The sequence below is a fragment of the Bombus pyrosoma genome, linkage group LG8 (genome assembly GCF_014825855.1).
Source record: "Bombus pyrosoma isolate SC7728 linkage group LG8, ASM1482585v1, whole genome shotgun sequence".
NCBI classification, from domain to species: Eukaryota; Metazoa; Arthropoda; class Insecta; order Hymenoptera; family Apidae; genus Bombus; species Bombus pyrosoma.
This window is the reverse complement of record NC_057777.1, coordinates 3,489,727-3,501,257: the sequence shown is the minus strand read 5'-3', so window position 1 is coordinate 3,501,257 and position 11,531 is coordinate 3,489,727. Positions and strand designations below refer to the sequence as shown.

Sequence of the window (11,531 nt, the reverse complement as noted above, 5' to 3'; positions counted from 1 at the left end):
TCTTACGGTTGTGTGTGGGATACTCTATCGGACTTACAGATGCCGCGTCCTCCCATGGCTGAAACCCTGTACTGTTTACTTTAATGGTAAAAGCTTGTAAAACTAGTGATATGCTTTCGAACCATCAACCTAGCAATGAACGTTCGAATCTCAATCTCGAAACGATTCCAACCTTTACGAGACTCTGGAAATACGAATCATTTTTAATATCATTGGAACTCTTAAAAGTCTTTCACTACATCCAACTTTTATCTTGAATCTTCAAAGATTTCGGCACGTCTTGAAAGTCTTGGCAGATTTAAACATTAATTGCTACTGTTATATTACACTATACACCACTTAATAATTCATAATAAGACGAAAATCAAAAATAACAAAATCACGTTTCAAACTTCGTTTTTTAAAAAATCGGGTTTGAAACATGAATTTGCCTAATTTTAACTAGACAGGAGTAGACAAGGAGATAATTCTACATGCGGAAATAAGTCGAAAATATAGAATAAAGTATTTTTTTAAGGCCTCGTTTTTGAGACAATCAAATTTGAAAATTTGCCAACACTCTCAATATATACATAAAGATAAATAACGTAAATGAACGTGTTTAAGGCTTTCATTAAAAATTTATGTCCACATACCGTTCGGACAAAAAAGTATTTATATATTAAAACTGTTCGTAAAATATCAAATACTTACCAAGCCCTTAAAATTTATCAAACTTCTCAAAACTTTCAAACCTATTTTTCCAAGCATTCAAGGTTTTCAAGACTTCTAAGCTCTAAAATGTATTAAAAGAACACTTCGAAACAATTCGAAGTGTTTCAAATTCCACCACTACATGGACTTGTGAATCAGCTCGAATATGTACATATTTAATAAAATTCAAATTACTTCAAACATGATTCGATATTTGAAGCATTTAAAAGTCTTGGTGAATCTTGAGCCCTTAAAGCTTCGATAATTTTTGGAAGTTTTAATGGATCCTGAAAGTTCTGATAAATTTCAAAATTGATAAGTATTCAACATCTTATATCTTGTATTATATTTTACCTTCAGTGGCTTGTATGTATAATATATTAACAAGATAGTTAGTATCTTATAAAAGATGTATAATTATTATGATTATTATGTAAGATATTAATGGTCTCATTAATATATAATAGCTATAGTCACCAAACTCTTAAGATATTATATTAAATTTTCAGTAAGTTTTGAAACCTTGAAATCTTCTAAATCATTCAATATTTATCGAAACTTGCAAGATTCAAGATTTATACAATATTTCAAATGTTTTAATTATCAAATCATATTCGAAGCAATTAGTACTGAAAAACTTCGAATCGGTTTGAAATTGAGATTGATTACTATATTCCCATTGTACTAGCTCAAGAAGGCGTCCAATTTAAGACGAACCGATAATGTTTCCTAGGCGACATACGTAAAGAACGAGAAGAACAAGGCGCTTACAATGGAATTTGACTTATAACTTTATTGGGTGGGTATAGCACTTCTCGTATTTTCTCTCTTTTCTTTCCATAGCTTTTGGTGACACCCAATTTTCCATTATGCCTTGTAGCGAAAATCTTCGATGTAAGATGTTTTTACACTTTCTTTTGTTTTTGTTTTTAATCTCCTTTGTACTCACATTCTTTACATACTGCACAAAGAAAAACTCTTTGTAGAATATCTCTTCATAAGTCGATTGGTTTAAGTAGTCAAGTCTAAAGTGACTCATGTGTCACAATTTATTATTGTAAATATGTTATTTACACATATAACTAAGCTTCAAACAGCTTAATAACGCTTTTTTTATTTTTCTTTTCGCATTTATGGAAAGGGTTTGGATTTTTTGGCTGTGGTATTTCTTCATTTTACATGTAACAAATACAATAGATAACTAATATAGTAAGTCATAATTAAGAACATGATAATCGACGTATAACGTAACTATATAAGACTGGATTCATCCTATCTGTCCCTCTGAACGTATGTATCGACCATTTTCTTAAACTCGTTATACAATATATATGTAAAGCTGTGTATATCTGTATTTTGTGTCTGTATGTGTCTCTCTAATATTTACTTAAATGTTAACTTCTTACAGACCGATTACATTTTTGAAAGGAAAAATCTCTATACTTCTATATAAGCCAAACTTAGTATATACCTAAATAGACACTTTTAATATCATAGATGTTTTCTTAGATACAAATACACACTTTTTTTTTTAAAGTCTTATATGTTTTATGCACGACAAGTAACAACTTGTCAATTACAAGAAAGGCTTCCTCAAACACCATATAAAAATTATAAAACAGAAAGAATGTTTAAAATTTACCACCTAACAAGTTATTATACATGAGTTTATAAGAGTCGGTGCTATGGCCAGCCTCCTTAGGCCTTTTATATACGACAACGTCAAAATTAAAATCTAGGCTAAACTGTCTCACCTCCTGGCATACAGGTGGATTTTTTTTTTATTTCTATTCGGAACTGTGTGTTTCACTCAGATTTAAGCAGCGTCGAACTACATTGTGTAAAATGTTTTTGATATTTATACTCCTGCTGGTCCGCTTAGTCTTTCAGCCATATTCTTTGTCTAGTATTCAAGTTTTATAATTATTCAACAAGTCCATGAATATCCAGCCTCGTTCTTAATACCGCTCATCCGTAAACTAGAATTTAGGAACTAGTTACGGATGAACTGAGTTATTACAAGTACAAAAAAGGATCGTGATCTACATTGTTTCATATCATGCGACTTCTTATATGTATGTTTAATGTGCCAATATGTAAGAGCGCGTTCAAAGCGCTACGATTTATTTAGGTAAATTACGTATCTGCTTGCAAGGGTGTACTGTATTATGCATTAATAACCTTTTTACTGACGCAAAAATGTTGATAGTAATAGTTTTAGTATTAGTGGTAATTTTATCTGTGGTAGTAGTACTGATGCTGGTGATAATGGTGGGATATTGTATCGTAGACGACAAGTGAAACCACCTATCCCAATGAGGGGAAATCATTTTCATCATCTACTTTAGGAGCATTTTGACGTCCTCGAGGCGACCTCTGTTCAGATTGTGAAGCCTAGAAATAAGAAATATATATAATTTGCATTACATCTAACATGCTAAGTTTCAATTGAAAACGAATACAAATACTTACAGGACCACGTGAGTCTCCATCTCTAGGAGCACCACGATTACCAAATCCACGACCATTTGCACGTTCTCCACGACCTCGTCCTCGACCACGTCCACCAGAACCACGTCGAGAATCACAAAATTGTATCTCAATACCTAACAGCCGTTTTTGTCTTCCAACACGTTGCGGATATTCCGCAGCAGCATCATATTCTTCTTCTTCTTCTTCCTCTTCATCAGCTCCCTCCTTCTTCCTTTCCAACGCATACATTTTCTTCCAGCGAGTCAAATCTTCACCTTCTCCAGCTTTACGTAAATTGTATTGAGGCTTCACTCTGTTATTACGTAAAGCTTTCCATTCATCCAAAGTCAATTCGCGCGATTCTTCCTCAGCAGGCTTTTCTTCCACCGCTTCCGCAGTTACCTCTCCTTCTTTTGCTTCTATGGTCGTTTGATTGGCATCTCCATCAGGTTTTTCATTAGTCCAATCTTGATTTTCTTGATTCAAACTCTCTCTGAAAATAGAATAAGGAACACAAATGATTAAAACGTGAATTTTTGTTAAATCAATTTTGTTAGAATCAATATTTACTCAATCTCATCATTGTGGGTACCCCAGTTATGGCTACCAGCACCATCCTTTTTGTCCACTGGTTTAACTCCACTGCTTAAACATGTAAATAATGGATTTATTAATGTTAAATACTTATCGGGATATAATTCGACAATAATAAATGGAAAATTATGTATACGTTTTATCAGAACCAGACTGACGATCAAATTCACGTTTTCCACGATAATCATATCCTCCACGGCCGCGTGGTCCACCACGTCCACGCACCATTCCGCGCATTCCACCACGACCCCTACGCTCTCCATATTCTCCACGTTGATTATCGTTAGAGTTCCGGAACTCTCGAGTTTCACGTCCCTCACTGAAGAATTAAAAAATAAAAGATTACAAAAAAAAATTAAAATATTGTCAACACTTCTTTTTTTTTCTATATTTGTATACTAACCTGGGAGGGCCTCGTCTTAGTTCTCCCTGACCACGAGGCGTTCTTTCACCATCCTCACGATTACGCCTATTGTTCCGTTCTTCTCTACTTTCTCCAGAGAATTTGACATTACGATCTCCACCACCAGTTCTTGATTGCGGTGGCTTTTTATCGCCAACTATATAAAAAGAATTGTAATGTTAATAAGTAAAATGAAATTATTACAAGTAGCAAATTTATTAAAAATTAGTAATTTATATATATACTTCATATATCTACATAATAGCCTAATATAAAACGGAAGTAAACAAAATTTATATTTGTAAATAATGCATATTTACAGTTACTGATTTAGAATATATAAAAACTTTTATATTATCAAAGTAATTTCTCATAATATTAATTTTATATTTTGACATATGAGCCTCTTGCCACATGCCAAACCAAACAACTCCAACTTTTGTCCATTTTTCAATTTCATTATCTAAGTAAATAATTAATGTTTAATTCTTTAAAAAGAAATAATTTGTTTGCATAAATTCATTTATCATAAAGGGATAGTATAAATAATAATAAATTCCAGGATAAATTTAAAAAAATAATATTTATAGAATATATATATTATTAGTTTTCTCATTTATGGAATTGATCAATGTAGCTTCTGGATGACTTACACAATCAAAGCAAAAGCACATACATATACATGTTAATATAATTTTAATATAGTATATCGATTATTTGCAGCAAAAATAATAGGAGCCTTATATAAATCATCAAACAATAAAATATAATACGATCTCCAATCACCTAACGCATAAATCATTTTTCATTAAATTATATTAATATCCTGCACATACTTAACGATTGTGTAAAAATTTCAAGATAAATCGCAGCAGCTTATCGTAATTATTTGTTAAATGACACGTGGGGTCACCATTGGTAAATTCTATTTTTACGATACAAGAACCTCACACTATGCGGTATAAAAAATTCCCAAAAAGTTACAAGAAATATGAACATTGGTACAATAAAATCCATACAAATTGTTCGAATTTAAAGAATAGCATTGAATGAAAGAATTAATAGGAAGAAATGATTAGCAACAGAACGAGAAAATCGTTAAGTGTGCGGCAAAATATCAAAAGCACATGGACCCACGAGGGACTAGGATCGACGGCCATAATACCGCGCACGAGGCAAGAACGCAATGAAAAATGACTAACCTTGATTTTTCTTCAAATCTTGGACCTTAGATGGTTGTTGCTGGGAATCCTTGATCACGCGATTTTTTTGAGTTTTATTACCGGTTGCTTTCTGTGCGTCCGGCTGCTTACTCTTATTCTCCTTCTCCGAAAGCTTCTCCTTTTTCCTAGCTTCCTTCTTTAGTTCCTCTTCTCGGAGCTTCTCGTGTGGATCTTCGTCATCACCCAACGCTAACGAGAACTTGTTGGTAACGGCAATGCTGTACATATTTTCCATGATGTCTTTTATCCTCTATTCGTCGAGGATCACGCGAAAGTTTCACGGCTACTCTTGAGCCCTTGTGTAACAGAGACATCCAATATTTCAATATGGCTGGGTCGGAGAGTAGTTCTCCACGAGGTCTGTGCTCAGGGAGGGACCGCATAATTGTCTTGCACCCAGCGCGCCACCTCCCCACCAATATTATTTATATCGTCAATTTTATATCATTTCAGGCAGTAAATCACCCTCTAAAATTAAATTTTTAATTTTAATCCTGTCGTATTGTCAAAATAACTAATATCCATCGATAAAGCAAGATAGTTTTTCATACTGCCGTTCTCAAAGAAACCGGCATTATTTCCATGAATTACTTAACGCCAACTGAGTAGATTTTCTTATCTTTTATATTATTTTATCTTATTGTCGTACAATAATATTTATACACGCTATTTTTGGTCGTATATCATATTTCATAGCTTTTAAATAAAAAATATCAATCAGTAGTATTAATGATGTTTGATACCTGATGGCTACGATTTATTTAATAATTGAAAATCTCGTATGACCGCATATTATGCAATGATATTGTTTAAAAGTTTCTCTCAAAGATCGTTTCCCTGGAGTTATTTTTCGTCCGCCGAATTACACCTTTTATGTTAGCTGATTAAATTTTTTATTATTTATATACTTAACATATACATACATATTTACGTTATATGAGAGTCTATTATCTCTCTACGATGTAAAAATAAACGTACTTTATTATATCTGAGGGTATGTACCTTTTTGCAATTTGCTAATTAGATGAAGTATGTATGTAAACATAATTATAAATGCATATAATAAATATAAAATATATATAATGTTGTTATCATTTATATTTTGTTTTTTTTTTTTGTTTAAAACATATAGAATATGAATGTAATTGATAGTAGAATTTCAACCTTAATTTAGGTGAAACATTATTATTTTGAGTATAAAATTTATTAGATCTGGAAAAACGTTAAATAAAAGAACACGATATTAAAACTATAGGTATATAAATCAATAGTAAGATAATTTACGATTTTCTACATGTAAGGTGTAAAATGATATCAATAGTGTTAAGTGTGTATTTCTTCTAACAACATATAATATGTTTTTTTCAATTTGCATTTCATATACAAGTACATTATAAAGTATAAGCCATTTATGAAATCCTTATGCCGCATTCTTATGTAAAATAGAAGTTGTAAACATAAAAAAGTCTTAAAATCAAAGTTTCTTCAATTCGAAATACAATATTAATATATAATAATATTTTACAAATGAAAAAATTGTTTTCAATAATATTTTACTATACATAAATATATAATATATACATGTGTTCAACAAATCTTCATATAAGCAATATGTAACTATTATTTTATAACAATAAGTTTCAAATGTACAGACGTTTAATTACGATAATATTCTTTACACACCGCCTAGAATATTATAATTCTTCTTTCATTTGTTAAATTAGCGTAAAATACTTTGTGAGATACATATTACATATTTTCTATTTTTGAAAATACTTACAATTTATTTGTTTTTACAAATATTTAGTACCCAAATATATAATTCAAGTTTAAGTAAAAAATAACAACACGTAATTTACCATAATTAACCAATCACTTATTCAAGTAATAATAATAGGCTAACTTTGTATTACGCGTTTCTTCCTTTGCCACGCCTCTGATTGGTCGACGCGTTGCTCAGAAAAGAATGCGCGCGCACGAGAATGAAGCCGCGTGTAGAAAACAGTCGGTAAGACGATGCCAACAATACAAGACGTAGTAGAAATCGCTATCCTGTTTCCCGAGCTAATCGTCAGTTTAGAAAAAGAAATTTAATTGTCTAATCGATTATAAATTAACTTTATCTTATTATTGCAAACCTGCTTCATACATACTTATTTACATACATATACACGGTCGAACCGGGTATATACTACGTTTTGGCGGTTCACTAGTTGCACGCGGTATACGAAAGGGTGGCAGAAAGAAAGAGAGAGAAAGAGAGTAGGTGGTTGTACTAATACGAACTTTTTAAGGTGGCGGGCGAGAGTGAAGTGAAAAACGTGAAATGGAATTGCACACGCCGAAGCGTGAGACGCGTCTGCTGACAGAAGCGTTGCCGTGCAGTCCGCCAATGTGCGATAGCATGCTTTATCCGTGGAACTGGGGCGACGAGGCGAGAAACGTGAATCTTAGTCCGGGTAGCTCGTGCTCGTCGCCGGAATACAGGGAGCATAGTGTGGTGGCCACGCGAAACGGGCCTCGGTCACGTTCAGGAGGGTCGGAGAGTCATCGTCGTGGTCGACCAAGAGCCGATGCTCTTTCCAATCTTATGATGCAAGGAAGCACCTCACCGAGCAGTATAAAATGTACTTATTGTAGCCGTGTATTCCCTAGAGAAAAAAGCCTCCAAGCACATTTGCGTACCCACACAGGTATTCATTATTTATTATTTTTAGCGTTAATCCGATCGTTTTTCCATGTTTTATAAAGAATAGAAGCGATTTCGATGGAAGTTTCTGTGAAAAAAAGTTATCACACGGCCCGTTAATAGATTGTACAGCCATATGATTTTAACGGTTTGGCCGACTCTGTGCGGTCACGCGTCCCGCCAATCGCCATCATACGTACTTTAAATAATTAAATGACTTATTTGTAGAAACAGCCTCGCGTGAATGTATCGATTTCGTTGAATATGAGATTTTTTTAGTATTTCTTGCATCGAATAATAAAAATTTTATTTATAATAGAGGGGAAAAAAATATTTTTTTATAAATTTCGAAATATTCTTTGTTTGGAGGAAAGAAAAATGATCTGTGGCTTTCCTACCTAAATTGCTTTACTGCATGGAAAGTTATTTAAGTTCTTTCTTTCTTTATTTATTTAATTTATTTATTTTATAAAAATAGTTCATTAGAGAGCATATGTATTTCTTTTAGGAAGTTTAATTTGCACTTTTTTAATTAATCTTTTTATTAATCATTATTTATAAATTGTTATTAAAAAATACGTTAATATTTTATGTATTAAAAATTTAATTAACTTTTTTATGTACCAACATATTTATAGATATTTCTTTATTTTCAAGTATGAATTTTTGTTACAAATGAATAATTATTATTTTAGGGGAACGTCCATATCCATGTGATTATCCTGGATGTACAAAAGCCTTTACGCAATCAGGGCAATTAAAGACCCACCAACGACTGCACACAGGAGAGAAACCATTTTTATGTACAGAACCTGGCTGTGAAATGAGATTTACGCATGCCAATAGGCATTGTCCAGATCATCCATATGCTACTCTCACACGATCTGATGATTTTGTATTAAAACCAGTATCAGAAAATACTGAATTACCTCATGATGTTACTAGATGGCTAGAACGTTACAAAATGTCCAGGGAAAGGGAGGATAGAACACCTACAGGAAAGAATGAACGTAAGAAAAAGACATGGAAGAGTAGCTCAGAGAATCACAAAAGGGTTAAGTCTAGAAAAGGTCTAATGATGGATGCAACAGGAGAGCAAGAAAATCTAGATTGCAAGCAATCTAATCAAAGATTGTATTGTGGAGAGAGTCAAGACAGTCAAGAAGAAAGTCAAGATGAAGATCCAGCAGTATTACAAACATCTGAAGATGAAGAAATATCAACAAAGTTAGCAATTACTCCCTTAAGAAGACCATTAGATAGACTGCAGCCAAAGAAAAGATGGTTACGCGAAGCTTGTTTAGAACAGCAACTAGCCAAACCTTTAAATTGGGACACTAAACCTATCAATGTACCTATAACTACTTCGTTTAAAATTAATGGTAACCAAATGCAGTGGAGCTCACCTGTTGATAATTCATCTGCCTTGTTAGATAATTCATGTTTAAATGCATGTAAAGAAATTGAACTTGCAAAGTCAGAAGTAGATTCTCCTTATACATCTACACAAATATCTTGGGATGGAATTACTGAAAATGAATCTCTAGAACCATCTGTGAAAGAAGAACCAAAATATGTATTTGAAACATCAAATACATTATCTCAAAACATTTGGAATTCTTCACAGCATCATATGAACAATTTTACGAATAACATGAACCAAATGAAAACCGATATTAACCACTCCATTTCTAAGTTTGAACCTTCCAAAAGTCCGAATCATACGTATTGGGACAATAATTTAAGAAACGAAACGACTGAATCTCCAATAAATCAGTCTAACGTGAAAATTCGGGATTTTGCTCAAAAAGATATTTCCAAACAAAATACGTTTATGAATTCTCATATTAGCGAAAATGTGACGAGACCAACTGTGTTAATGTTAGCTGGAAGTTTCAATAATAATAATAATAACAACAACAATAACAATAACAATAATAAAGATGCAATTTCAAAAGTACCACCAATTGAATCTGAAACAGGATTAAAAGTAGTTGTTCTTAAACAGGAGGATAATATTATCAAGTTACCAATTCCAGAAGATAGCCAGAAATGGCTAGGAGCTTTAGCTTTGATGGAATTAGCTAAAAATCAAGAAGAGACAGGGAGAGGTGTGAGTTTTAAACAGAACAGAAATGAATTCTCTGAGTTGAATTATACCCATTTATAGACTGTGATTATTGGCTATTGTAGTTTCATATTATTTTTGTATGGCAGAAAAAAATAAAAATGCATTTATTGCCATAATGTAGCATTTTTGAACATGTTAATAAGAAATTCTAATCTGTCTTTCTTGTTACACAATCAAGTAGCATCTTTTATAATTTTCTTTTGATATTTTTCTAATTACATTATAGTTTATGTTGGCCATTTATTTGCATTTTACTGTAAAACTATATGTTATGACTTTGCCATTATTAATATTGCAAATAGTTAAAATATTTGAAGTTTTTCTCTTTCTGTTTTTCCCGTTTTCTTTAAAAAAATAAATTATGTTTGTAACTTTGTTAAGATTTAAATATATATTCACATGAAATTTAAAAATTTGCAACATATCTTTATTTAGAGGAAATAAAGCCATAACAGTTTTCTTTTATAAAGGTACTCATTATCAGTTTCATGTATCTGTATACACTGTTATAAAAGTATACACTTTTTGCAAATGATTTTCTCGCAACATATGCAAGCAATGAAAGTATATTACTGTAACATTAAATTATATAAAAATATTCTTTCTTTTGAAACTTTTGTTGCTCCAGTGAAAGAAAGAAACAAAATTGTTATATTTTGCGAAAAGTTAAACATTATATTGTGCATATACAATGTAACTTATAAATTTTATCTGTACTTTGTGATTATATAGTGACATGAATATATTCTTATATACTTTTGATTTCAAACGTATATGAAACAATATAAAAAGATTCGTTAATGAAAAAATTCATTAACTTAATCATTCACCCAATTTGACAAAAATTTTAAGTATTATTTTCTTTTCATTGATCATACTTGCATATTCATTCTAAACAATTTATGTGATAACTGTTAACTTTATCGCTATTTGATGTAATTCATGTGAATAGTTTTCAATGTTTGACTTATTATTTTATAAAATTATAAAATGTTACGTTTTCCTTTTAGGTAATAATGCAACAATTTATTTATTATTATCGGCCATACTATGTAACGATACAAAAATTTGTGTGATACTTAGAATATTAAAAAAATTTACAGAGAAAAATTTTTTGTCGAAAATAGTGGATGAAGTTTGTAAAGTATTTAATTGGAATAAATATAATTATTATTTATAAGATGTTATAAAGGAAAAGTAATGGGTAGTGATAAGGTAAACAAATCTTTCATTTGTAATATCATTAAGTAATTTTAGCTCCTACTATTTTTTACTAGATGTGTACATATGTGAAATATTTTAATAAATATTTTTAAAAATTTTACG

At 31.4% G+C, this 11,531-nt stretch overlaps 2 protein-coding genes across 4 annotated transcripts; one reads left to right on the top strand and one right to left on the bottom strand.

Annotated features, from left to right (window-relative positions):
* Nucleotides 1-1,703: 1,703 nt before the first annotated feature.
* On the bottom strand, nucleotides 1,704-5,754 carry LOC122569964 (plasminogen activator inhibitor 1 RNA-binding protein-like). Its single transcript, XM_043731683.1, has 6 exons — nucleotides 5,365-5,754; nucleotides 4,163-4,319; nucleotides 3,896-4,078; nucleotides 3,736-3,807; nucleotides 3,166-3,658; nucleotides 1,704-3,087 (listed from the first exon to the last, which is right to left on the bottom strand). Exons 1-6 carry the CDS (start codon nucleotides 5,618-5,620, stop codon nucleotides 3,001-3,003), a joined length of 1,248 nt encoding a protein of 415 aa, XP_043587618.1. The 5' UTR covers nucleotides 5,621-5,754; the 3' UTR covers nucleotides 1,704-3,000.
* Nucleotides 5,755-6,243: 489 nt separating this feature from the next.
* LOC122569963 (putative uncharacterized protein DDB_G0277255) lies at nucleotides 6,244-11,529 on the top strand. 3 transcript variants are annotated; one of them, XM_043731680.1, is made up of 3 exons: nucleotides 6,244-6,379; nucleotides 7,680-8,078; nucleotides 8,770-11,529. In XM_043731680.1, the coding sequence occupies exons 2-3, from the start codon at nucleotides 7,712-7,714 to the stop codon at nucleotides 10,242-10,244; spliced, it is 1,842 nt and encodes a 613-aa protein (XP_043587615.1). In that variant the 5' UTR covers nucleotides 6,244-6,379; nucleotides 7,680-7,711; the 3' UTR covers nucleotides 10,245-11,529. The 3 variants fall into 3 exon arrangements, with proteins under 3 accessions (XP_043587615.1, XP_043587616.1, XP_043587614.1); XM_043731681.1 differs by lacking the exon at nucleotides 6,244-6,379 and adding an exon at nucleotides 7,376-7,393; XM_043731679.1 differs by lacking the exon at nucleotides 6,244-6,379 and adding an exon at nucleotides 7,424-7,455.
* The last annotated feature ends 2 nt before the right edge of the window (nucleotides 11,530-11,531 follow it).

What these genes read in the sequence shown, in the direction of transcription:
- LOC122569964 (XM_043731683.1), bottom strand. Translation starts at nt 5,620, where the DNA reads ATGGAAAATATGTACAGCATTGCCGTTACCAACAAGTTCTCGTTAGCG. An exon ending in AGATTTGAAGAAAAATCAAG is followed by an intron (nt 4,320 to 5,364) that starts GTTAGTCATTTT and finishes CTTTTTATATAG; the next exon opens with TTGGCGATAAAAAGCCACCG. An exon ending in ATGGAGACTCACGTGGTCCT is followed by an intron (nt 3,088 to 3,165) that starts GTAAGTATTTGT and finishes TCTTATTTCTAG; the next exon opens with GCTTCACAATCTGAACAGAG.
- LOC122569963 (XM_043731680.1), top strand. Translation starts at nt 7,712, where the DNA reads ATGGAATTGCACACGCCGAAGCGTGAGACGCGTCTGCTGACAGAAGCG. An exon ending in ACATTTGCGTACCCACACAG is followed by an intron (nt 8,079 to 8,769) that starts GTATTCATTATT and finishes TTATTATTTTAG; the next exon opens with GGGAACGTCCATATCCATGT.